The sequence below is a fragment of the Carassius auratus genome, chromosome 32 (assembly GCF_003368295.1).
Source record: "Carassius auratus strain Wakin chromosome 32, ASM336829v1, whole genome shotgun sequence".
Lineage (NCBI taxonomy): Eukaryota > Metazoa > Chordata > Actinopteri > Cypriniformes > Cyprinidae > Carassius > Carassius auratus.
The window spans coordinates 15,739,322-15,766,956 of NC_039274.1; the positions used below are offsets into that span (position 1 = coordinate 15,739,322).

At 37.4% G+C, this 27,635-nt stretch overlaps 1 protein-coding gene and 1 long non-coding RNA gene across 4 annotated transcripts in view; one reads left to right on the forward strand and one right to left on the reverse strand.

The window, feature by feature from the left end:
• Window positions 1-839: 839 nt before the first annotated feature.
• The window catches only part of LOC113051697 (cadherin-8-like), an 86,497-nt gene continuing 59,701 nt past the window's right edge, over window positions 840-27,635 (reverse strand). The window contains exons 7-12 of one of the 2 annotated variants that reach the window (XM_026215662.1): window positions 23,253-23,500; window positions 16,429-16,565; window positions 14,724-14,845; window positions 14,030-14,141; window positions 2,555-2,806; window positions 840-2,266 (exon numbers count right to left, since the gene is read on the reverse strand). In XM_026215662.1, coding sequence (XP_026071447.1) covers window positions 1,773-2,266; window positions 2,555-2,806; window positions 14,030-14,141; window positions 14,724-14,845; window positions 16,429-16,565; window positions 23,253-23,500 — 1,365 coding nt within the window. In that variant the 3' untranslated portion in view covers window positions 840-1,772. Of the gene's footprint in view, window positions 2,267-2,554; window positions 2,807-14,029; window positions 14,142-14,211; window positions 14,565-14,653; window positions 14,846-16,428; window positions 16,566-23,252; window positions 23,501-27,635 lie in introns of those variants that run through there. The other variant, XM_026215663.1, reaches the window with a different exon arrangement.
• On the forward strand, window positions 5,071-6,599 carry LOC113051698 (uncharacterized). 2 transcript variants are annotated; one of them, XR_003276939.1, is made up of 4 exons: window positions 5,071-5,112; window positions 5,190-5,255; window positions 5,623-5,738; window positions 6,554-6,599. It is a non-coding gene; the product is annotated as an uncharacterized LOC113051698 (long non-coding RNA). The 2 variants fall into 2 exon arrangements; XR_003276938.1 differs by having other exon boundaries at window positions 6,544-6,590.

Consider the following 27,635-nt stretch of genomic DNA (forward strand, 5'->3'; position numbering starts at 1 on the left):
ACCCCAGCCTTAGTGCATTCCTTTTGAAGTTCTCTAAAATTCTTTAATCCAGTTTGCTTGACAAGCCTCATATAGCTGCAGTTCTCTTGGATGGTTGTGCATCTTTTTCTTCCACACTTTTTCGTTCCACTCAACCTTCTGTTAACATGCTTGGATACAGCACTCTGTGAACAGCCGGCTTATTGGCATGTAATTTTTGTGATTTACACTCCTTGTGAAGGGTGTCAATGAATGTCAGGGACCATTTTGAAGGCTCGGAAAACTTTGCAGGTGTTTTGAGTTGATTAACTGATTGGCATGTCATCATATTCTAATTTGTTGAGATTGTGAATTTGGGTTTTTGTTAAATTTGATTCAAAATAATAAAAATGAAAAGAACCAAAGACTTGTACTACTTCAGTCTGTGTGCACTGAATTTATTTAATACATGAGTTTCACAAGTTGAGTTGAATTATGGAAATAAATTAACTTTTCTTCGACAATCTAATTTATTGAGATGCACCTGTAGTGGAGGGCACTGTATGTATATGTGTGTATATACAGTATATATATATATATATATATATATATATATATATATATATATATATATATATATATACACACACACACACACACCCACAGTGTCAAAGTACTATTGATTAATCATTCTGGGTCAGTATCAAATTCTCTGTGGATTTCACAGTACAGTGTAGTTAACAAATCTCAATATGTGAATTTCAATACAGAAATTCAGTTCAGCCTTAAAAAAAAAAAAAAAAAAAAAAAAAACTGATGCAGAAAAGTGAAAAAAGCTTAAGAGGAAAAGCTTGACATGTTATATTAAAAAGTTAATAAAAATAAAAATTTGGCTGAAATAAATATATAAATAAAAAGTATAAATATACTCAAACCTGCAGCACAAAACAGACGACTGGCGATTAATATTTATATATTTATATAAAACATACACAATAATGAAGAAACACCATAAATTTTCCTAAAAAAAAAAAAAAAAAAACATTGGACATATGACTTAATGCTTGCTTTTGTAAAACGAAGGCCTCATTGTTTCCACAATTCTCTTGTTGTCTTGCACAGTCTTATCATCTCAGAGTGTGAACCACACTTAAAGCATATGGATACAAAGGGTTGTATAAAGCAAGCCTATAGGCTTTTCCAGTTTACTCAAGAAATCTGGCCACATAGTATCAAAGGGTCAAATGTTATCTCAGCAGGCAGATCCTAAAGCCAGTGTGATGTATTTTCATTGCGCTCGCGTTAAACCACACATACATTCATAAGTAATGTAGACAATATATTGCTATTTAGTTTACCATCTTTTTTAATGTTCCTTCATCTGAATGACGGCAAGAGATGTTGTTGCTCGGGAGCAGTGTCATTTTGAGGCCTCTTGCAGTCCAGTCCTTTTTCTCCTGCCACAGCGGGCTATAAGGTGTCCAAAAGTCCTATTTCCATCCAGTCTTTTCAAGCGTCTACCAAGAATCACGGCTCTGATGCTTCTGATGTTCACAGTAAACAACAAATACCCAAAATACTGCTAGACACTCAATGACAGTAATCTAAACTCAAACTCCACAAGAATCATTGACCTCCTACTATAGACACTGGTTATTTCTGTTGTGGTAGATGACTAATGCTAGTAGGTCTCTCTTAAGTTTAAAAAAAGGAAAACTTCCACTCCCACCCCTTTTAAAAGCAGTGTCTAGCATCCCCGTAGCATAATACACAAGTTATGTGAACAAAAGCAAAAGGTCCGTAGCGCTTTGAGGTCAAGTTTCTTTGTCGCTCTCACAGACAGAATAGAGCTCACCCAGTCTTCTGAAGCGTGGCCCCCATTCTCGAAGGTAGTCATAGTTCTGGTCTGAGTCCGAGGAGGCTGTTTCAAGGGAACTCAGGGAGCCTGCGATGGAGCCCCTGCCCTCATAGCCGTAGATTTGGATGGAGTCGTATGGTGGAGCAGTGGGATCGTTGTCTGCCTCGTGAAGCCGTACATTGATGAATTCATCCACATCTACTCCATTCGGACCTGAGTGCTGACCCTGTCTGGGCATGAACTGCAGGTCAGGCTTGATGTCCTTCCTGGGCAGGTAGCCGTTGATGCCATCTGGGTTCTGCAGGGTGGCAATGTCGAAGGCCTCCGTATCCTCTTCCCCACCTCCCTCATCATCGTAACGGATGATGTTCTCCCTCACATCCTCATCATCTTTTATGATTAAAGGCTCATTCTTGTGTCTCCTCAATGTCACAAACAAGACCACAATAACTGAAAGGCACAAGAACATCCACTTAGTGAGCTCTACTTTTGCCTTGCACAGTTCAGAGGTTTTGAATTTAGATGTTTTCACTAAGTACCTTTTCAATTCAAATCTTACATGCAAATCACAAAGTGGATTTCAATAAAAAAAAAAAAAAAAAAAAAAAAAAAAAAAAAAATATATATATATATATATATATATATATATATATATATATATATATATATATATATATATATATATATATATATATATATATAAAATAAGGAGTAAAAGAGGCAGCTGAAATGACCTACCGAGAAGTAGAATTATACAAGCTAGAATAGCAATCAGAGCTCCCATGCTAAGACCAATGGGAAGAACAAAAGCTTCGACATTGCACGACTGCACAGTGCCTTCCCTGCTGCAGCCGCACACCCGGATAGTTAGAGTGTTCGTGCTGCTCATTGGAGGCTCGCCGTCGTCAGTCACGACGATGGGAAGGAGGTACGTATCCTGTTTCTGTCGCCGAAAGGAATCGTGCTTGGCAAGAACGCTGATTGAGTTATCTGGGGAGAGATAAAGTTTGGCTGTGATGTATGAAATCAAAGACAATTCATGCAAGTAAATGGTAGGGAAACAACACACTATTAAATTTATGACAAGACAATGTCTGTTCCACCGATAAATAAACAGATGGATATAAATAGCTTAATCTCTGCCGTCAATCTTTTGCAAGGGCTATGGGATTAGTGGAAGTGTCTCAGGGAGGCAGACAAAAGAAGTGGAGCAAAGTATTGGAGCTTCCACTGGAGCTTCTATTCAGAAGTTGTAACTTTATTATCAGCCCCCTCATATCCCAAAAGCATATGTTGAAGCTCTCTATTGTCTCAAGGAGCTCATACAGTCTCCCTAAAACCCTTCAATTTTTATTTAAAAAAAGACAATAAATTCAGCTTCTGAGTGAAAGGTTTAATAATATCTCAGGCTTATACATCAGAATGTCCAGAATGTATGCATTTATTTATTGGTTCTCACAAGGGTGAACACAAAGTTCGTCATTTAAAACTATGGAATGAAAGGACATCACAAAGCTCACTGGAACAAATATTTGTAAACTGAACATGGTCGGAATTTAATTTCCGCTCATAAACATGCTAATGAAAAATGTAAATATGGCTTTCTTTCTGTTTCCCTGAGATCACAAAGCAATTATCTGCAAAAGTGTTCAGCTGATTTATCAATGTAATTAAAGTTCCTTTTTTTTCCAATGTCATTATGTGTGAAGAACATTATCCTGAACTAATGTTTATTATTTCACCAAACAATATTCTCTGATATGCAGTCCTCATTTCTGTTTATCTGACTATATTTCACGTGTCTATGCTCAGCTACAGTCAAATTAAATGTTTCTAGGCATTTGAGCATCTCATAGAGTACTAGTCACAATAAAACAAAATAAAGGCTAATATAATCTTCTAGTGGAATATGTGAGCTATAATGTTGCGCTCGGTTATTCAATCTCTCTCTCTCATTTTTTTTAATTTTTTTCAGGTCACAATACACTGAAGCTTAACGTTTAGGTCAAGATGAGGTGGTCCTGACAGTTCCTAGCTCACATCGTCCTCTCCATGTCACGAGCCACTGTAGATTACAGTTATCATCACAAACAAACCTCCTCAGCTCAGCTCCAAACCTTCCTGAAGTGTGCAGGCGGGAACCATCATAGACTGTATGTGTGTCTCTGTGATGTGCATATACTGTATAGATCATTATTTGCACATTATCTTTGAAAATGAGTTGTCAGGAAGGATAATCACGCAGATAAGATAAAAGACTGAGTTTTTTACACTGTTAAAGAGTTGGATTCCCATGCTAAACATGGACAAAGTATCAAAAATTAAGTTGTACGTTTGAAGGAGTATTTCTGTTCCAAAAATACTCCTTCCGGTTTGTCACAAGTTTCGGAAAGTTTTTTTCGAGTACGGCTCTGTGTGACGTTAGATGGAGCGGAATTTCCTTAAATGGGTCCTTAGGGTACTTCTGCCGGAAGAGCGCGCGTATGCACTCTAAATACTGCTGGGTTATTTTTTAACCCAAAATGCTGGGTTGAGTCTGTTGGGTCATTTTGTTGGGTTATTTTATTTATTTTTAAACACTTTTGGGTAGTTTCAGTTTACCAGGTGTTGGGTTAAACCTGCTGGGTTGCGTCGCTGGGTTGTTTCAGGCCAGCGCTGGGTTATTTAAGGCGCCTTGAAGATGTTTAAATCGCTCCCCAACTGTCATTTTGGAAGAACAACGGGGCAAAGACACAGCTTTCAACTGTTTTAAGGTAAGTTTATTTAATGTTTTCATTAATAATTATTTTAAGTTGGCAGAATTATAACCTTTTTGCGGCTACAATACTGTTAAACTTCTACAGGCCAACATTATTTACGTTAAATGATGAACAGTTTACCTCAAACGGCCAACCTACGTTACGTGACTCGCATAATCGTGTTAAGGTATCTGAGACGACAGATTAATACAGTTTTATTAAGTTTCAGACAGTTACAGATGGCTGAAATATGCAAATACCTGTGAAAATAGAGGAAAAAGTTGTTTCTGACACTGAAAAACGAATTTAACATTTAAGTGAGTGAAATGAGTTCAAAAAGCGAATACGACTTTCTACTCTAATGTAAACGCCTGCAGTTGTCCATATCGACATGTAAATCATACAATTACGTACGATATAGTCGGACCGCAGGTCTAAAAGAACCGACGATCCGGTTCAAATAAACCGGGTCAGTAATTCTCGAACAAAGTGATTCCCGGAAAAGAATCGGCGTCTCTTCAAAGTGCGCGCACGCACAGCGAGGGCCGCGTTAGTGAGGTGATTTGATGCTTGTGTGGTTTATAAAGTATTTTTACATACAAATTATATTTCAAAATGTGTTTTTTTCCTGTCAGAAAAGCACATGGATACATTTGTGAGAGAAAAACTCGTCAAATGCAGTCTTATTGAAGCGTCTAAAGGTAAGTTCGTGTTTATCAACTAACGTTATATGGACTGTTTTAAAGCTGCGGAGTAACACAGTAAGTTACCTACGTGACTTGTCATAGAAATGTCTGTGTGCGCGCATGCAGTGTGATCTCCCTTATCTGTGCCAGTGACTGTGTGTGTTTGATATAGCCAGCATATTAACATAAAACTGTGATTTATAATGACTGGAACATCCCATTGATTAGACAGTTTGAAAGCACACCTTTCAGCCAATCACTATATCATATTCTGCTTCTGTAGACCAACTCATAGGTGAATATCACAAATAATCATGATTGGTCAATTTCATGATTAACTTCACACAGTTAATTGAACTTTTTTTTTTAATTTATTTTAAAGGTCTGAACAAACCTGGAATTCCTTAACCGAACAGAGTCCACAAAACCCCATCCAATTGTTGTGGCGATTTAAAAATGCCAGCAGATCTCTTAGGCATTATCATAATCAATGGACAGGTAAGGATATTCTGGACTATTTTCAAAAGGAATTGCAAATTGTATATTTAATTGCATTTTTCCACATGTGGATGCATACATTGTGACATAGTCCAGATGCAATTAAAAAGCATTTGAATTTCAGATGCTTTACACAGAAAGCTGTCATTTTGTGTCAAGTGTGGGACTATACTATGGGGCGTGTTTTTTATTGGGATATATTCTGTAGTTTTTACCCCAAATCTCTCACTGTTTGCACTCTGATGCACGTCAGCAAAACAACATTGCAGTTCTACTCTTATTTACTTATTTGCATCTTACCTTATATTTTATTCCTCAGGTGAAAAGCATTTGGTTAATGGTGAATATTGACCAATAGTACCATGTGGCACTAACTGTTAGCAGGGGATAGTAGCTGCATTTGGGGTAAAAATGACAGAATTATTTATTGTGTGAGGTGCCAAGAATATAGGGAGATCCGGGTTGCACTGTCTGTTCTTTATCACACATCTCTCGGAGCGGCAGATGCCTTAAGTAGTGCCTTAACCTCCATTGTTCAAAGCATTTGGCACAATTGTCTTTTAGTGACGTCACCTCCCAATACAAACACTCTCCATAGTATGGTCCCACCACTGACAAAAATTGACAGCTTTCAATGTGAGGCATTTTAAATTCAGATGCTACAGTAATTGTGATTCCATTTGTGTTTTCTCAGGTAACATGTGCGAAACAGTGAAAAAACAGACGTGGTAATTCATAAAACCTCATGTACTTGTTCTTATGTTGCATCTATGCTAACATTAGTCTGTTTCTCTCTTATTCCGAGGTCACCGTAGCCACGAGATCCAGTCTGTGTCCAGATCAGAGGGTCACTGCAGTCACCCGTATCCAGTACGTATCCAGACCAGATGGTGGATCAGCACCTAGAAAGGACCTCTACTGCCCAGAAAGACAGCGGAGACCAGGACAACTAGAGCCCCAGATACAGATCCCCTGTAAATACCTTGTCTCAGAGGACCACCAGGACAAGACCACAGGAAACAGATGATTCTTCTGCACAATCTGACTTTGCTGCAGCCTGGAATTGAACTTCTGGTTTCGTCTTGTCAGAGGAGAACTGACCCCCAACTGAGCCTGGTTTCTCACAAGGTTTTTTTCTCCATTCTGTCACCGATGGAGTTTTGGTTCCTTGGTTTTCCTTAGTTTGAGACAATTAATATCAAGCGATATCATTGACTTGATTGTACAGAGGGACGATACATCACTGAATCAATGATGAACTGACTTCAACTGAAAACTGAGTGTTTACTTTTGTCTCTTTGCATTATTACACACTATTTTCCTATTTAATACTGTAACGCTGCTATGATGCAGTATTTGATTAATATGACAGGCTTATTACTCATAATACATGGAAAATACAGCTGCAAATGGACTTTGCTTTTCTATTTGAAATTTGGCAGTCACTGTGCATTCATGAATGCATCAAGTAATTTTTGTTCAGTGTTTTTGTTCAAGATTTGCAATTGTGTTTGGATTATGTCACAATTTGTCACATGTGGAAAACACAATTGAAAATATAATTTGCAATTCCTTTTGAAAATTGTCCTTCCATAGACAGGCTCTATAGCAGACTACACTGCTCTCAGGTGTAGATCTTTGCTTCAGAGCTTAAGTGTTTGACAATAGTACACCCAAAAATGAAAATTGTTAATTATTCACCCTGGTCTGAAATCTCTCGAATATCATCGAAAATATCTTAACTTGTCTTCTGAAGATGAACGAAGGTCTTACGGGTTTGTAACAACATGAAGTTGAGTAATAAATGACATAATTTTCATTTTTGGGTGAACTATATGTTGAACTACACTAAGCAGTGCACATCTACCTACATAGGAGTCTTTATATACTTGATATAAATTTAAGGACATCTTTAAATTTAAAGAATGTTAATTGTTAATGTCATTTCACTGTGTATTTAAATAGCTAAATATGTCAAAATGTAATAGTTAAACAGCTAGACACAGGTCATTCAGAAAAAAAATTATTATTTATTGCAACTGTAATTCTGTGATTTTTATTTTAATTATTTATTTTGCATTTGCTGGAAACAAAAAAGGGAAAATTCCATGTTGTTTGTCATTGGTACAAGTTTTTGAATGTCAGATGGCATTAAAAATATTTTTAACAGTCTAAATAACCTGTATTCTTCATTATTTATTAATCCATGATTGCTTTGTTAAGTAAAAGTGAAATTATGAGAATAACCCAGCAAGAATAACCCAGAATAATAAAAATGCAAACCCACAAATGGTAAAAATGACTCTATCTTGGGTTTTCTCAATAACCCAGCATGCTGGGTTAAAATGTGTAAACCAGCATGCTGGGTTACTTTAACCCAGCACGTGTTCTGTCCAATATTTACCCAGTGCTGGGTTGCCAATTGGGTTATTTTTAACCCAGCCATTTTTAGAGTGTGGAGTTAGAAATGTGTCTTTATTACATGCGAGAAAATAAAAGATCTGAGAGAAAAAAAAAAAGTTTGAGAGAAAAAGTTATCACACTGATAGCAAAAAAACATTTCATGAGAGAAAAAAGAATATTTGAGAGAAAAAGTTTTCATGCCAATAGCAAAAAATAATAATATTTGAGACTAAAAAAAGTTTTGAGAGAAAGTATTTTCTCATAGAACATAAAAAAATATACATTTGAAATTTTAAAAATTACTTCTGAGAAAAAAATCTCTCTCAAAATACTTTGAAAAAAAACTCTATTATATATGTTTTGCTATCAGTGTGAAAATATTTTCTCAAAAAAAAAAAAAGTGTTTCTCTCGAAACGCTTTTCTTTGTTCTTGATGCAATTTCTTGCTCTCGTGTCAGGATTTTGCTTTCACTGTGAGAATTGTGTCATGGGCGGGGCCACGTTCCTATTGGCCAGTCGGGTGAGCATCGTCTTGTCTTGGGAGTCGAACTGAATCATTACACCACTGTTCGGTTCACCTGCATAGAGTCCGCCTCTGCCTTATGGATAGTTAAGTTCAGCACAGACACTCCAATGTTTGGGTAAGATGATGACACACAGCTGGCTGAGCAAGTTCAGTATCACTGAAGATTAAACATTAAAAATAGCACTCATATTCATGAATGAATGTGTATTATATTATTTGCTTGCTAATTGCTAGTAAAGCTAACCAGCCATCATGCTAGGTAAACTTGCAAACTCACCTGGTTTATACTATGTTTAAATCAAATGCCAAATTAATGTTTTGATTTAGATAGTTTCACGCCTTATTTAGTGAGTAGTGAGCAGTGATTGATATACCGTTTGAAAGTGTCCAACCTAGTTTTGTTTAAAATAGTCTTTGTATGGTTGTTGCACATGTTTAGCTACACTGCATGTATAGCTCGCAAACTCAGCTACACGGGGCTTATTCTAAATATTTTTTACCATCTAGCTGAGGTCTAGAGCTGACAAGGTAAATTGCAGGTCTAGGACTAACTCTTACATTAGCAACCCACAAATATGTTTGTGCCTGTACTGTCATGGTAATTATTTTTTCTTTTAAATCTTTCAAACGGTATGTCAATCACTGTCTAACGTTAGCTAGTTGTAGGGTTGCCACCTTCCATGCATACTAGCGTTAGTTGAAAGTTGTGCGGGAGGTTGTAAGAACAAGCAGTTACTCTTCAGGTGCTTTGAGGCTAGCAAGTGCAAAGGTAGAAACTAGCTCACTACTCACTAAATAAGGCGTGAAACTATCTAAATCAAAACATTAATTTGGCATTTGATTTAAACATAGTATAAACCAGGTGAGTTTGCAAGTTTACCTAGCATGATGGCTGGTTAGCTTTACTAGCGATTAGCAAGCAAATAATATAATACACGTTCATTCATGAATATGAGTGCTATTTTTTAATGTTTAATCTTCAGTGATACTGAACTTGCTCAGCCAGCTGTGTGTCATCATCTTACCCAAACATTGGAGTGTCCGTGCTCACTGCTCAACTTAACTATCCATAAGGCAGAGGCGGCCGGCATCTATGCAGGTGAACCGAACAATGGTGTAATGATTCAGTTCGACTCCCAAGACAAGACGATGCTCACCCGACTGGCCAATAGGAACGTGGCCCCGCCCATGACACAATTCTCACAGTGAAAGCAAAATCCTGACACGAGAGCAAGAAATTGCATCAAGAGCAAAGAAAAGCGTTTCGAGAGAAACACTTTTTTTTTTTTAGAGAAAATATTTTCACACTGATAGCAAAACATATATATTTGAGAGTTTTTTTTCAAAGTATTTTGAGAGAGATTTTTTTTCTCAGAAATAATTTTAAAAATTTCAAATGTATATTTTTTTATGTTCTATGACAAAATACTTTATCTCAAAACTTTTTTTTAGTCTCAAATATTATTATTTTTTGCTATTGGCATGAAAACTTTTTCTCTCAAATATTCTTTTTTCTCTCATGAAATGTTTTTTTTGCTATCAGTGTGATAACTTTTTCTCTCAAACTTTTTTTTTTCTCTCAGATCTTTTATTTTCTCGCATGTAATAAAGAACCAAAACTCACTCCATACGCGCGCTCCCGTATAGCAGAGCACTGAGAGCACAACAGACAGAGCATCAACGGAGTTGTGCAAGTGTTTGTGTTTGTTCCCTGCATTTCGAAGATGCTTGTTTTACAAACAAGGTCCAGTTTGATGCCGGATTTGCACATCGTTTATTTCTTAAGGATAATGCAGTCCCAACGAAAAAGGGTCACGATCGTGTGTTGGAACCGCATGCGGTGAGTAAAACTGCTTCAAATATCTCTGTGTTATTAACTTAGCTATCGGCATGTAAGCACATCAAGTAAACAACATGCAATGTTGTCATCAAACTGCACGAGTAAAACTGCTTCAAATATCTCTGTGTTGTTAACTTAGCTATCGGCACATAAGCACATCAAGTAAACAACATGCGATGTTGTCATCAAACTGCACTTTCCACATGTACAGGTTAAAAAAAAAAAAAAAAAAAGACGACAAAGTGGAACTCATTTTCCAAAACCGCTAAGCAAATATATACAGTTTCAGTACATACCACATAGAGACGTTGTTGCTGATGCTGCTCTTGTTAAATTTCAGCCTCTGGATCTGATTCTGGATCATAAATATACGCTGAATCTGACTGTTAGCCATGGTTTGTTTTGGTTGGTTTTGTCCTCACGGTGTCACAGCTTCCAAACGCTCTCAACGCAAAAGCCTACTGGCGCTCGTGATTCTTTAGCTCCGCCCACACGTCACGCCTCCAGCCGGTATTGTTTTTCCGGGAAAAATCCTTACAGACTATCTTTCTCTTATGAATATAATAAAACTAAAGACTTTTTGGAGTTATGAAGGATGCAGTACTACTCTATAGGTACTCAAGATTAACAGGATATTGAGTGAAAATGAGCATTTCACCCCCCCTTTAGTTTGTTGACTTCAGCTCAGCATTAAACACTGTCATTCCCTCCAAACTGACCACAGAACTTGGAGACCTGGAGATTAATACCTCCCTCTGTAACTGGATTATGGACTTTCTGACCAACAGACCTCATCATGTTAGGTCAGGCAACACCTGCTCCACCACCATCACACTCAACAACGGCATACCACAGGGCTGTATGCTGATCCCATTCCTCTATTCCCTTTACACCCACGACTACAAGCCTGTGCATGGATCCAACTCCATCATTAAGTTTGCAGATGACACCAAGGTGATTGGCCTCATCAGAGACAATGATGAGACTGCCTACAGTAAGCCAAATAAGCTCATTGTGGACTTCAGGAACATTTTTCAGTGTTTCCTAAATACACTTAAAATGAGAATGAAAGAACCAACTGTTCTCAGCAATTCCTTTTTTCATAACTGATATTATGGTTTATTTTTTATAAACAGTGAGGAAGTATAGTCTTAGGTATAAAAATTGTCTATAATAATAATAACAATTATAATTATAATAGAGAATAAAAATAAAGAAATTAATAATGATAAAAACATCATCATAATTGCAAAGAAATAGCAAGTAACACATTGTTTTAAACAAATTAACTTTGTGAAATTAAATATTAACCATGGAGACTGACATATTATTTTCTTACAGTACATGCTCAAATAATATGTTGTATTTAATAATAATAATAATAATAATAATAATAATAATAATAATGTTATTATTTTATTATTTGTTTTCCATTCAAAAATAGCTTTTACAGAGACTATAGGGGGATCCACAATTTCTTTCCTTTTCACACTCTTACCTACTTCCATGTAAAAACTAATTTTGACTGTTCCTTGGAAGGCAGAGCTCTTATGATGTAACGTCTGATCCGTCTGGTTCAAAGATACCATGTTTCGTCTTTTGGTGATTAGACAAAACAACAGCTCCTTCAACGGTCAGCCATAAGACCACATGCCAAATGGAACTACATAAATACAGTTCTCCCTCAAGTCTTTAAAAGCATAGTGCAATATTAGGATTTTCAGTGAAGCGAGAACAGCAGGAGTGCAATTAAAAAAGGTTGGATAGGTTATAAAAAAAGAAAGAAAAATCAGTGTATTTAGCAAACAAATTTAGAACCATCTGCTGCACAGCCTCAGCTTTGAGTAAGTCACCCTACATCAAGCTGCATCACTAAACTTCGGCTTGGATTCTGTTCATTTGCTTTCTTTCAAAATGCACTGGGGAGTACAAAATAGCTGATGTCCAGACAATTGTGCATCTGCTAACTTTTGGGTACACTAATTCTGGCAGATTTCCCTATTCAAATGCATGCCTCTCGGACTGCGCTTGACACACTATGTTTGTGCATACAGATGTCTCTTTATCTCTCTCTCTCTCTCTCTCTCTCTCTCTCTCTCTCTCTCTCTGTCTCTTGTTCTCTCGTTCTCTCAATGTTCATTTAATTCTCATTTGCCTGCTGTGTTCCATTGTCATATGTTAGTCTTACCTAAATCATTTTTTTCTTTGATATTCAATAACAAAACAATGGTACCAGGATCTCAAGGTAGCACATATATAACAGAATCCAAGTAGGAACAAAAAAAAATAAATAAATAATAATAATAAAATACTAAAAATGCTGGGTCATATAATGCGATTTAAATGTTTCCTTTCTCTTTGGAGTGAAATAAGCTCTTGGTGCATAGAGAAGATCTGTAAAGTTGCAAAGACTAAAGTCTCAAATCCAAAGAGATATTCAAAGTTAAGACTAGTCCACACCCTTCCAAAATTACTCTGTTTAACATGCCCCATATTTACATCACTGTGTGGGAAGATCTGCATAATGCCATTGCCGCAATGTCGTGGATTCACCGTTTGTTTCATTGTGAAAGCAAAACTACAGTGTTTGGCCTTTCAAAATAGGAAGATATCTGCTTTGTCATGCCTAGAGTTGAACCATGCTGGTCGCTGAAAAAATTCATCAACTTTGCACTGTGGATCGCCAGATCGGCTTTCACTCTAGCCAGAGCGTTCCTCACTCTAGCCCATGGCTTTTTGTTTTTTTTTTTATATTTAAAGAATTTGCCACTGATGATTCAAACACAATTTTGAGCAGTGTAGAGTAGTGATTGTTGTTTGTCCTATCACAAATTTAGACATGCTTTTATGTTTGCTCAGTGCAATATGCAAGGTTATGTGTAAAAAGACAGTATAAGTCATTATAATCAGTAATTATGTCCCCACTGGATGCAACAAATTTATAGTTGGTTAAGTGTGTTATTGTTTTTGTCCTGTCACGACTATGTTCTGATCTGGACATGCCATTCCAGTATGGTGAGGGGCATAACATTTCCATCACACTTGAGGCATTCAGCCAATCACAACGCACTGGACAGTCCAATCCAATCCAATCAGAGCACACCTTGCTTTTCAGACCGATGAGCTTTGTCAAAAATTACATGTTTCAGAAAGGCGGGGCATAGAGATGAAACAATAATGTACATTATGTAGAAAATAATGTGTTTTATTAACTTTAAACCGCATAAACCTTTCATGACACCAAATATACAAAATAATTTTGTTTTTAAGAACATCATATGAATTAAGTACCAAAAATAATACCAAGCGCACCAAAAAGATACCAACTGTACGGCTCAAAAGATATACACTCATATACATGGAACACAGTTTCCAATAATCTTTTGTATTTTGGGAATCTCTTTCCAAAAAATCTTAATCATTTCACAATCCTAAAATGTGTGCATCACAGTACCGGTGGCTGCTTTGCAATTAAAACATAATTGGGAGGTGTTGGGAAAACGTTTGTGTAGATGAATTTACCTAAATTGTTTTTGATGGTGAAATTGGGATTGTTGAGTATCTCCAGGCGGTAGTGGAAGGTGTGTCCCTGGGAAGGATTGTCTTTGTCCACAGCGCTGATGGTTTGGATCACCTGTGGACACAGACACAAAGAGAGGGACCAGTCATCCATTACTCTATTTTTGACATCATACGGGGCCAGACACTGACAGCAGCCAACATGGGATGAAAAATCTGTCCCATTCACTCATAAAAGTAGAGACCCTAATCTAAGGGGCACAGGCTTTGGCAGCCCACTTTTCTGTGCCATGTCCATCTGAATATCTGCCACCCCCTTTCAAGATATGTTCTTTTTCTTTACGATTTACGGCTCGCTGAAAAACCAGGGCCCAGCCATTCTTTTCCCAACATGGATAGAGAATGTTCTTACGGTGTCTGCGTTATAGGGCAGAGGATGAGGAAGTACATACTGATACTGTTAGTCACAGACACTGCATGTCGGCTAGAGAGATGCAGACTCTGACCGGGCCTGAATGGATCTGATTGTTTTCATTTTCTGCAACGGAAGAGAGAGAGTGAGTAGCTAGAAAAGGCCACCCAGGTGTCTCTTACTTCTCTCTCTTAAATCAATAGGCTATAATTTACCATGGCTGATCGTTACAAAGGAGCTGTGAGATGGAGATGCTGCTGGCGGGCTTGATTGATGCCCTCGTACCTGTCCAGGTTTGCCGTTTTCACAAAGGAAGGCTTCGTACTCAGTGGCGAACTCAGGGGCGTTGTCATTTATGTCCAACACTTTGATTGCCACTGTGGCTCTTGAAATCTGGCTGTGGTTTCCTGATATGAGAAGAGACCAGCTTTAAAACACTGAAAACAGAAGTAGATAAGCCAAATATAGAAGAGAGCTATTGCAAATCCCAGGTAAATACAATGACCCAGTTATTTTCGGTCTTCTATTTGTTTCTCTGTTCCTTTCCTTTTTTTCCCCCTCCCATCCTTTGGGTTGATTGAGAAACAGATGAGATTCAGCTTCAGTCTGAGCTTCAGACATGATCAAATATGCAAAACAGGATTACGATAAAAAATATTAATAAAAACATTCAAAGTGCTTTTGAAATCCCCTGTACAGGTGCATGTTTTATACATGAAGGTTAAAAATGAATATTAATAAAACGGTGGAAGAAAATAAAGGGCAATTTAATTAGATTAACTTTTCATTGGAATTATTCATTGGCAGTAATTCACAGTCCCTTTTGAGGACACATGTAAATGATTGTATTTAATTAGGGTTGCAACCACTGACTTTTAAAGCAATTATCTCTTCGTTTGGCTTTAGCAAATGACAAGGTACCTTAACAAATTACGGGTAATTCAGGGCAAACTGCAAACAGCATTTGAAATGCATTTGACCTGTCAATTTATTTCTCTCCCTGATCAAAAAAAAAAAAAAAAAAGGCTCATATATATATATATATATATATATATATATGACCAGCCTTGACCAGATGTTTCAATATAATCTACTAGTACAGACTAATATTTATAGCCATGCCGTACAGATATTTACTTCAATACTGCTTCACCAGAGGCATCACCAAGATAGATAAATAAATAAATAAATAAAATACGATTCCAGATTTGTTGGTCATCATGTTAAAACACTATGCAAAAAAAAAAAAAAAAATAGCATGGTAAACTTCACATGCAATGTTGCTATGTGAGGAGCCCTTAAATAATTCTGTTTATTCTGGTCTTTGAGCTCAAAGACATCTTATTTTAATTGTATATGACAACATCAGTATTTTTCCCTCCTCCAGGGAAAGATTTTTGGCTCCAGTATCTGAATAATGTAGCTGTACATGCCAATCAAAATGAATCTCAAGGTTTATGGATGGCTTGTGCAGTGTTTATTTCTGGTCCACGGCTTGTGTTTAATAAGTTCTTTATCCAGTCAACAGATGTTCTTTTATCTGCTATGTACAGCAAACAGCTCTGCTGTGAGTAGAAGTTATATGTCCATTAATTGACTGCTGAGCTGATATTTCAGTTAAATCTCTGTCTGAGAGAAAATTTTACCACCTTAAAATCTGTTGATGGTAAATTAGCTCCTGAGGTTCCTGTAAGGTAAAGCTTATATTACACAAGCTGTTATGGTTCAGGTTTTGACCTTTTTATCTTAGAGCCTTTTAACATGTTGAATCAATACACACATTTGTTTCTCCATTGTAAACTATGTTACGTAATTACAAAGATGTTAACTTCGATGTGACATTTTTATTGGTCTAAAGTGCCTCTACACAGATTTTAATGATCTCTTTGCATGTTACTGTAATGGTCTCTATGATATTGTTATAAAATCATTTTGAAACATAAAACATTTAATGTTTCAGTCAGGAGGAAGAAAGGAAAATTGTACTTACGAACTTCAGTGGCTGTCACGGTGATATTGTGCCACATATCCGTTTCTCTATCCAGAGGTTTAGCTAATGTGATCTTCCCGTCATCAACATTAATGTTAAACTGCCTCTCTAAATCTGTGTGCCTATCAATAAAATACCTGTAGATGAAAAAACAGAGATAGAGAGAGAGAGAGAGAGAGAGAGAGAGAGAGAGAGAGAGAGAGAGAGAGAGAATAAAATTCTTTAGTATATGAGGTATATATATCTAATCTATTGAATTATTGAATTGACTAATCCTTGAGTTATTAGGGTTAAGTCTACTTGGGCATTCTCTAAAACACGAGTGTGATGTATAACATTTTAGAAGGCCCCAGTGGATGAAGATTGGTTTATAAATTCAATTATAAATGGAAGAAAGAAAGAAAGAAAAGTTAATTGGATAGTGAACGTGTGAAAGAAAGAAAGAAAGTTAATTGGATAGTGAACGTGAGAAAGAAAGAAAGAAAGTTAATTGGATAGTGAATGCGAGAAAAACGTTGAGACATGGTAGAGATCCTGAGACTGAGGGTGGAAGTCCAGGAGGAGTGCTCTACTGCTGTGCAGGCAGCCAGACAGCATTCCCACCTGGGAACAGTCTCCGGGAGGCAGGGTGGATTTCAGTCAGGCTCTGACAGCTCCATGTACCACCAAGAGACAGACCCTGAAATGTTCTGCTATGTGTCAATCAAACTGACAAAGTTACAACGGGAAATGATGTGAAAAAAAAAAGACTTAATTTAAAAGAATTAATTATCCCATGGGATTTTTTTAAGGGTGTAAAAAAAAAAAAAAATCATATATATATATATATATATATATATATATATATATATATATATTTATATATACACACTTACCTAAAGGATTATTAGGAACACCATACTAATACTGTGTCTGACCCCCTTTTGCCTTCAGAGCTGCCTTAATTCTAATTGGCATTGATTCAACAAAGTGCTGAAAGCATTCTTTAGAAATGTTGGCCCATATTGATAGGATAGCATCCTGCAGATGATGGAGATTTGTGGGATACACATCCAGGGAACGAAGCTCCCCTTCCACCATATCCCAAAGATGCTCTATTGGTTTGAGATCTGGTGACTGTGGGGGCCATTTTAGTACAGTTTTAGTACAGTACAGTTTAGTACATGACTTATTGTCATGTTCAAGAAACCAATTTGAAATGATTCGAGCTTTGTGACATGGTGCATTATTCTGCAGGAAGTAGCCATCAGAGGATGGGTACATGGTGGTCATTAAGGGATGGACATTGTCAGAAACAATGCTCAGGTAGGCCGTGGAATTTAAATGATGCCCAATTGGCACTAAGGGGCCTAAAGTGTGCCAAGAAAACATCCCCCACACCATTACACCACCACCACCACCAGCCTGCACATTGGTAACAAGGCATGATGGATCCATGTTCTCATTTTGTTTACACCAAATTCTGACTCTACCATCGGAATGTCTCAATAGAAATCGAGACTCATCAGACCAGGCAACATTTTTCCAGTCTTCAGCTGTCCAATGTTGGTGAGCTTGTGCAAATTGTAGCCTCTTTTTCATATTTGTAGTGGAGATGAGTGGTACCCGGTGAGGTCTTCTGCTGTTGTAGCCCATCCGCCTCAAGGTTGTGCATGTTGTGGCTTCACAAATGCTTTGCTGCATACCTCAGTTGTAACGAGTGGATATTTCAGTCAAAGTTGCTCTTCTATCAACTTGAATCAGTCAGCCCATTCTCCTCTGACCTCTGGCATCAACAAGGTATTTTCGCCCACAGGACTGCCGCATACTGGATGTTTTTCCCTTTTCACACCATTCATTGTAAACCCTAGAAATGGTTGTGCATGAAAATCCCAGCAACTGAGCAGATTGTGAAATACTCAGACCGGCCCGTCTGGCACCAACAACCATGCCACGCTCAAAATTGCTTAAATCATCTTTCTTTCCCATTCTGACATTCAGTTTGGAGTTCAGAGATTGTCTTGACCAGGACCTTGCCCCTAAATGCATTGAAGCAACTACCATGTGATTGGTTGATTAGATAATTGCATTAATGAGAAATCGAACAGGTGTTCCTAATAATCCGAAAAGAGTAGAGGTGTGACCTTAGCATCCTGGCTAAATTTGCCCATTGGCCACTGAACATCATGGCCTCCTAACAATCCCCATATCTGCTGATTGGCTTCATCACTCTGTCTCCTCTCCACCAGTAAGCTGGCGAGTGGTGGGCGTTCTGGCGCAATATGGCTGCCATCGCATCATCCAGGTGGATGCTGCACACTGGTGGTGGATGAGGAGATACCTCCTGACAATGTAAAGCACTTTGAGTACCTAGAAAAGCTCTATATAAATGTAAGGAATTATTGCTAAGTACTTCATTCGGACAACTTTAAAGGTAATTTTCTCAATATTTTAATTTGTTTTGCACCCTCAGATTCCAGATTTTCAAAAAGTTTTATCTCGACCAAATATTGTCCTATTCTAATAAAATATACATCAATTAAAAAGTGTATTTATTCAGCTTTCAGATGATGTATACATCTAACTTTTGAAAAATGAATACTTAAGATTGATTTTGTGGTCCAGGGTCACAAATTACGTAAATGGGAATTATAAATTATTATTATTTATTTTTTAGGTAAAAGAGTAATTAAGAGGAATTTCACAGAACCACAATTTATTCTACTGTTCCAAATGTTTTCCAGTAGGCTGTACCCTGTAAATGTGCAGTAACCAAATCAAATGACTCTGCCAACTCTATGTAAGTAAAGCGTACATCAGTATAACACTACTGCCTTCAAGAGCAGACACCATGTATTAGCATATGCTAGATATCAGGTGCCACAACAAGATTTGGAGCCAGAAGAGATTTCTGTCAGAGAAGGTTAGAAGATCCCCACTGATTACACCCACACTTCTTTTGATAGATAGACAATACTCCTAACAGGGCTAATGTGAACTTGGACAAAGCTTGGCACCATTTGATGCACGTCAGTTTCACAATAACAAGATACATTCTGAAATCTTATAGGGGACAGAGAGAGGGATAGAGAGAGGGATAGAGAGAGAGAGAGAGAGAAAGAGAGAGAGAGAGAGAGAGAGAGAGAGAGAGAGAGCACAAATCAAACAGAATTACTGGCAAATTTAAAACACCACAACTGAGTAAAGTGCAAGCTATTTGGCCCTAAAGAGAGAGAACAGTATGGCAGAGTAGCTGTACACAGTGTCAGATAAGAAACTGAGAAGCACATTTACCAGATACAGACTCAGCAGACACAAGGTGATGATAGAGACAAACAGACACAGTAAAACATGGCTGCCACCGGAGCAAAGATTGTGTTCACACTGTGAACTGAATCAGATGGAAACAGAACTGCACTTCATAACAGAATGCTCCAAATACACAAACATGGACAGTATTCTATGATAAAATACAGCAGATCCATCAGACATTTGAAAGTCTGTGCTGCAGAGATGAGGAAAGGGAAAAAGATGTCCATATCTTAGTTTGTTTCCAAATCATTTTGAAAATCATAGGTAAACATGCAAGAAGATCATTCAACAGTCACTGTGTCAAATGAATTGACCTCACACCCAGCTTAGTGGCCAGCATCTCAGCAGACATCCACTCATTTGTTTTTACAAAAAAAAAAATATTTGCAATTCAAGCTTTCCTTAAAGCAATCTGCATTGCCACTGGTTTGTTAAATGTCCAAATCCACAACGGGATTGAACAACAGTGCTTTGTATCTAATCCAAAGACCTTGCACATCTTTGAATTTTTTTTATTTTTTTATTTACCTAAAATTTCCCAGGCTTTCAGCATTGAACAGTGCTGTCAGTATATATATATATATATATATATATATATATATATATATATATATATATATATATATATATATATATATATATATTTTTTTTTTTTTTTTTTTTTTTTTTTTTCATCAATTAAACGGAGAAGATTTTAATATAACTTAGAATAAAAGTCCACTACCAATCTGCACATCTCTGTGGGATCACTCGATCACTTTCAAGACACTCCAAAGCCCGTTTTAAACACAAAGTTGAATAACAAATGTATTGTTGACAAAATTCCCTTATATATGCTTTAACTATTTCCCACCAAATTATTTTTATATTGTATTTTTTTTTTTTTCTCCATGTTTCCCAAAAACGCTTAAAGGTTTCACAAAAACGTACATCTTGCAAAAGATTTTCATTAAAATGCCAATAAGAACTGGCCTCATCGGCAGGTCTTGGCCAAAGAAAGTTGCCATGGATTCCCGATAGTGGTGTTGCGATATACCGATATTAGCGATAATCGCAATATTTACGCATTATTGTGCCTTAACGCTGACACCAGCGGTTTACAGCGGTTTTCTGTGTTCTTATATTTAAGTAAAGGGTGATTATTTGTATAAGTACTGCGTTTTTCACATTCCCTCTAACGAACATGCTCAACTCTTCCCACAACACTCACATTTGTGCACAGAGAGAGAGAGAGAGAAAGAAAAAGAAAGAGAGAGATGAGGAGGCTGAAGGTAGAATTCTGAGAGGTCAGACTGATATGGAACAATGTTTCCGTGAATTACTGTTTCCATGCTGAGCTGCGATTAAAACTGACATTTTAATTTTACCACAGTCCTTTAAATGCCATATTATTACTTTTATTCTTGACCATTTCACCTTGATTACTTCTCCTATTGATGTGAAAACCACATCCATGTGCCCAATTAGCTGTATTCAAGCAGAAATGTAGTCATTTGAGGTCTGGTCTGGTTATCTTATTTCTCTATGAAATTCAGCATGGGCTATTTGTCAGATAAAGTCAGTCATCTTTTTTTCTGGTTTCTTATTTACAAAGTGGCTTTTACTATTAAAATGACTTCAACCCTTCTGCTCCGCTTGGGAAGACATGCAACTTTACCACTTTATGGCTATAAATTCAGCAAAAAAAAGTCAAACGACCAAAAATCACTTGATCACATTAGAAAAGGTAATTCATCTCTTAATGCTTAAAATGACCTTGTCATGTTTAGCCTAATGCAATTAACTCAATGCCCTCACTATAGAAGTAATGCAACATATCAATACGAAAACTTTGCTGCATGTCAGACCAACGGGTGCACAATGGGAATGATATCAAGCAAAATGCATTCTAAGCCAGGAAGGATATTAGAAAGAAGAAGAAGAAGAAGAAGAAGAAGAAGAAGAAGACGAAGAAGAAGAAAAACTATAACATTCCACTTTTGGAACAGCAAATGCCACAGATTTTATTGGTAATAAAACAGTCTTAATCTTCAATCACTAAGCACAGATGTCACGTTTAAATCATTCTGAAATTATAATACCTACTATTTTGAAGCAAAAGCCAAAGAAAATAACTATGACTTACAAAGTGACCTACTGTAAACAAGTACACTACAATGTAGAACAAACATCTCTTGTGTAAAAGAGAGACATCAACATTTGATGACATGGACATTGGATTTCTGATTTCATATGAACTTGAGTAGGACTTGTAGAGGAGTGCATCTGTACAATATGTAAAATAAGAATGATTAAAATCAAACATGAACAAAAAAGTCAATTTAAGACTTTTTAATGATAACCATCCTTTTAGGGCTGAAGGATTTGGGGCTGGGGGTGGGGTTGTGGGTAGGTGGGTATTGGGGTGAAAGCCTCTTTGAATCACCATCCATTGTAAAACATTGCTACTAAAATCTGTTTGTATCTTTAACTTAAACTGACAACCACCATAATAATGCAGGCCGTAAAAGAGACAGTAATTTGAAGAATCAGTTCATTACAAGTAGCTTTTCCACAAGCTGAATTACAGTATCTAATATATTCTAATATATAGAGGGTGCACAGCTTCATTCATGCAAACACTAAACACCATCATGCTAACACACATGGTTCTTTTAACATTAAACAACAGAAGATGTAACATAAACCCAACTGTATAACTGAAAACAAACATGACATAATTATTAAGAAAAATAATTATTTAAACAACACGCAGGGAATTCTGGGAATACCAGTTTACATTTTTTTCTCTTTTTTTTTTTTTTAGCGTAGCATTTTTACAATATTTTACTGTTAAAATTAAACTCATTTGTTACAGTGCAGTGCCGCACTTTGAAGCAAGCAGTGCATACATTTAATTAAAACACAACCTAAGCAATGTAATAATCCCACTAAGCCATTTTGATATTTTGATGTACTGTGCAGCCCTTGAATAAATATTTCACACACATGAGAACTTTAACTTATCAGAGAGTCCATTGCAGCACTGAAACCCAATCTCTGATTTCTCCCCTGCTCCCAGGTGTAATTACACAACGTGTTGCATGCTGTCCCTGAAACATCGCAAGTCACTGGAGAATTAATGGAATGCTAGGTTGGACTGAGAGAAATTGGCTGTATAACCTATACTGAAGGTGCCCTTGTAATTTTTTCAAGTAGGAAGTGAAATACATCAGTGGGAGAAAGGGAAGAAATCTTATCGTGTCATTGTCCTTTCTCTTTCTTTCTCTCTCTCTTTCCCAGTTCAACCAATTCTGTGGAAGTGAGAGCTCAATTTAGTCTGAATGCAAATGCACCTCAGGCAAATTAGCAGCATTTAATGGGTGGTGGGATGCAGTAGTGAAAGAACGCTTGGTTATTAGATTGATGTAGAAGCTTGAGTTTGATTTTTGTTTAATGAACTTTTTTTTTTTGGCCTAATTTCGCCAAGGAGTACAAAAGAGCACTAGACCTTTTCTGACAAGGTCACGTGGGCTAGAAATTATTGCCTTTACCTGACTTGGCTGTGTGTGGCGTCCTGGTCTCTTGCCGCTACCGCTCCTATTATTGTGTTGATTGCAGCGTTTTCATGCACGTTGAAGAGATAAGTAGACTGTGTGAAGACAGGGGGTTCATCTGCATCCTCAATGATGATTTTGACCATGGTTTGGTCCATGTAGGGCCCACCCGTAATCGAATCGGCACGTATGTTGGTCGCAACCACTGTTAGGTTGTAGGATTTTTTTGACTCAAAGTCCAGAGGCTGGAAAACAGAGAGAAAAATGTAGATGCTTATTATTAATGGGCACAGAAACAAAGACAAACGCTTTCCTGGTTTTAGCGGACTCAGTTTGCTGGGCTTGCAGGTCTGATTGTAATTGCACCAGGTTCCTTCCACCTTGCAGTGGCTAAGATTTAAGCTGCTGTGAGCAGGGCGAACAAAAACAATATTTAGTAGCAATAACCACACTTTCACCTGGAGCGTGTGATATTATTAATTTGTAGCAGAGTCAGCATGTGTTTGGGATTTAAATGAGGCTGCAAATAAGGTTAATCTAATGGAAACAGAAGGACGACATTGCAAATTGTTAAGAAATCATGAAAAAAATACAATTTGTATGTTTGTGTTGTATGAAAACAAAATTAATCCTTGCCCACAATGCCATGACGATAACATTGTTAATGTTTGCTCCAAGGCAATTATCCAATGGTAAGATATTATTGAAATAGGAGATAAAATACAATTTGGGAATTATTTGTACTCCAGGATAAATATTTGTGATTTAAAGTATATGAGGAAAGGCCCAATGTTCACCCCACCTGTGTACATATATGCTGCAGTAAAGATAACTTGACATAGAGCGCCGTATTATTGGCAGTACCTCTTCATGATTTTCATCCAGCAAAAAATGTCATGCTTTTTACTCTTCCTGTTCCCGGCTGATACCATTGCACTCCATATCACATCTCTCTCTACCTCGTTTGAACTTGAAAAAGGTCTCGAATCCCCCCTGTGCCATTTTATTGACAGAAATAGTTGAAGTGGTAGAATGAAAAAATTGCTTATGTTATCAAAAAAACAAATAATAATAATAATAATAATAAAAAAATAAAAAAAAAGCCTCTGTCCCACAGGGTAGGTCAGGCGGACACTGGAGCCAGGCTGAGAGCATCCCCGGCCCCAGCTGGGGGAGGAGAGCAGCTGGAGATCCTCTATCAGCACACTTTGAAGTCAGTGCGGCTGACAGAAGGGCACCCGGATGAGAACATTCCATGTACCTCTGTCTGCTGCAGTCCACAAAGCCTTTGGGAGGATTTTATTTCATTTTATTTTCACCCCTCCCTTGCTACTACCATCGTGTCGAGACAGGAAAACACAAGAGAAGAAAAAAAAAAGAAAAAAAAAAGCTCCTTCAATGTATTCACTACACAACTAACAAAAAATGTTTTTAGTCAGTTATTTCTATCTATCTTTTTAACACATAGTGTGGTCACACCAACTGTTGATTTAGTTTAGTTAAGAGAAGTTAATTCATAAAATCTATTCATGTCATTATTTTTTGACATCATTTTTACACAAGTGCCTAAAACTTGCAGTTGTACCTGTACTGTAGCTTTGCAGGTTTCTTTAAGCATTTTGGAGACATTGCCACAGTTCTTCTGGATTTAAGCTGACAGACTGGGTGATGGTGAGATCAGATCTCTGTGTGGAGCACTGGCTGCTGCCAGACAACTTGTGCAAACAAAAATCTCACTTGAATATTTTAATTAATCAGTAGTGCAATAAAAAATAAATAAATAAAAATATATATAAAAAAACACCCCGATTTGTTGCCAGGGTAACTCCTTTCATACAGTCTATGGTGAAGGAACGACTCAAACCTGGAGACTTGTCAGATAAGAGGTGAGGTGAGCTAATGTATGTAGCACCTGAAACTCTGTAAAATGAGAAAAAATTGATACAGTTTGCAAAAAAAAAAAAAAACACTGCAGCTTTGAGTAAGGTTTTACAAGCAGAAGTTTCCCTATGACGTAAAATTCAGAACACGTTGCAGTCTAACACCTTGCTTGCAGTGTTGAGTACTCGAGACTCAGACTCTGTCTTGTTATTTTAATGGTCTTGGTCTTGTCGTGGACTTATGTGCATTTTGACTTGGCGTTGACTGGGACTTGAACATATTAGAAATTAGACTTATTCCCGAGTCCACTCGAGTCCCAATCAAAATATTTCATGATTATTACTGTATGTTAATATTTCTTTCAATTGATGTATGATTCACACGTTCAATGATTGGTGATTTTCTTGTGACGCGAGATGTTAGTGTAACGTTAGTGCAGAGGCAGCAGGACTAAGGTCAAGATGTCTCATGAATTTAACACATTAACTTTTTAAAACGTCTGATACCTCATCTATTATTCAGTTTGCATATAAGAGCCACAAAGAGTTTGTGTGCAGTAAGACTCTAAAAAAAAAAAAAACATTCTGTGATATGTGGCCTTTCTACCCTTAACTGATATTATTTTTTAAACCAATATCAGGTCAATATAATACAGTGTTCATGCAATGTTATATTTCATATACTGTTTGTGTATGGTGCCAATTTTATTGTTTCCACCAAACATTTTACATACTCTTGAAGATTTCTTTAGGTCTTGTCTCAGACCCAATCTCTCTGGTCTCTGTCTTGACACGGACTCAATCCTCTCTGAGCTCGATCTTGACTTGGACTCAAATGAGCTGGTCTTGACTACAACTCTGCTTGCTTGCTTTGGAAATGGTCAGTGCTGTTCGAGACTATTGGATTTTGGTGACAGTTCATAGAGTTTTATGTCTTAAATGTAAAAAATAAAATAAAGTAAATAAAGTAGTAAATCTGAAAAGCTAGGGGAAAAAAAGAAATAAAGAAAGGGAGAAAGTCTCTCTTTAATCACACAACATGCTAGAAGTGTTACCATTTAACTGTAGTTCAGATTTTTGATTCAAATGCAGCTTTGCATATTGGCAAGACTGAAACAAGCTCCTCTCATCTGAGACACTGCAAATCTGTTCCATCTAAAAATATCATGCCAACACCTCATTCTTGTGATAGTCATGCTTGCCATTTGACTCTCTACAGTAAAATTGGCAATTCTGCATGCCTCTGGGTCTCTATTTTGGCACTCGCTGTGTGAAAAGGCCTGAATAGGACCATGGCTGTCACTTGACCTCCATCGTTTCAGATGATGCAAATTCAGGCTGAACGCATACTGAACTGCATGGCTGTGAGTGGTTTTACCACGCATATATGTGCCTGTTAGAAAAAACCTAGCCAAAAAAAACTCTCAGCATGGTTGAGTGTGTATGTTTACAGGAACATTTATGGCGCTTTTCCACTGCATGGTACGTCTCTGTACGGTCCACTTTTGTGGGGGTTTCCACTGGGTACAGTACCTAATACCTTGTACTTTTTTGAGTACCAACTCGGTTGAGGTTCCAAGTGAACCGTATGTAATGATATCAAATCTCCATAATCATCGGGAAAGAAGGAGGCGGGAACCGGCACACAATCAAAATGAAACTTTAATGACAAAAACAAACACCAAACACCGCACCAGCCACTCACGGACGACTGGTGCGCACAAAACAAAAAGCAAAACATAAAATAATGGCCCAGGGCTTGTCCTCTCTCGTCCTTCACTATCGTCGCTCCAGTTTTATATCCTTCCATCTCCTACGTGGGACTTGAGACCGGCAGTGGGGCGCAGGTGTCGCTGATTTCCCAATCATTCCGCCGGCCTCCCTCCATGTCCCCACGCCCCTCGACCCCACCCCACTCGCCACACCGTACCAATACCAAGGGTGCTTCTCAATTCTTATTTGTGCATCCTTGTTTCCTTTCCTGGCTTCCTTTCCTCACATCTTAGCTCTACCACTTCAGTATGCAAGGGAAGGATGCAAGGAAAAGATGCAAGGATTGACAAATTGAATCAAGTGAAATGAAATATCCTTGCTCCCTTTAGCACCATCAGGTTTGCAAAAGGGATCTGCCCTTACTGTATGTTCTTAAAGTTTGTTATTTAAGACATTCTTAATAAATATTAATAAAGCAAGATGCCCTGTTTTAAGTATATGACATGCATGGTTTATTTAAACTGCAAAGTTAAAATATAAATTAAAATTATTACAACAAATGTGAAGGGGGAGGGGAATGTATACTTTCTTCAGGTTTTTCAATGAAAAAACTTTCCGCAAAGGAAACAACGGTGTATCCTCACACATGACTCCTCAGGAAGCCTCCTCACTCCTCGATACTCACCTCCTCAAAGTGCAATTAGAGAACTGAGATGTCCTTCAAGATGGCTGCGCTTGATCGGTTTTCGGGTCATAGGATGGAGGACAGAGGATCGAGGAAACGAGG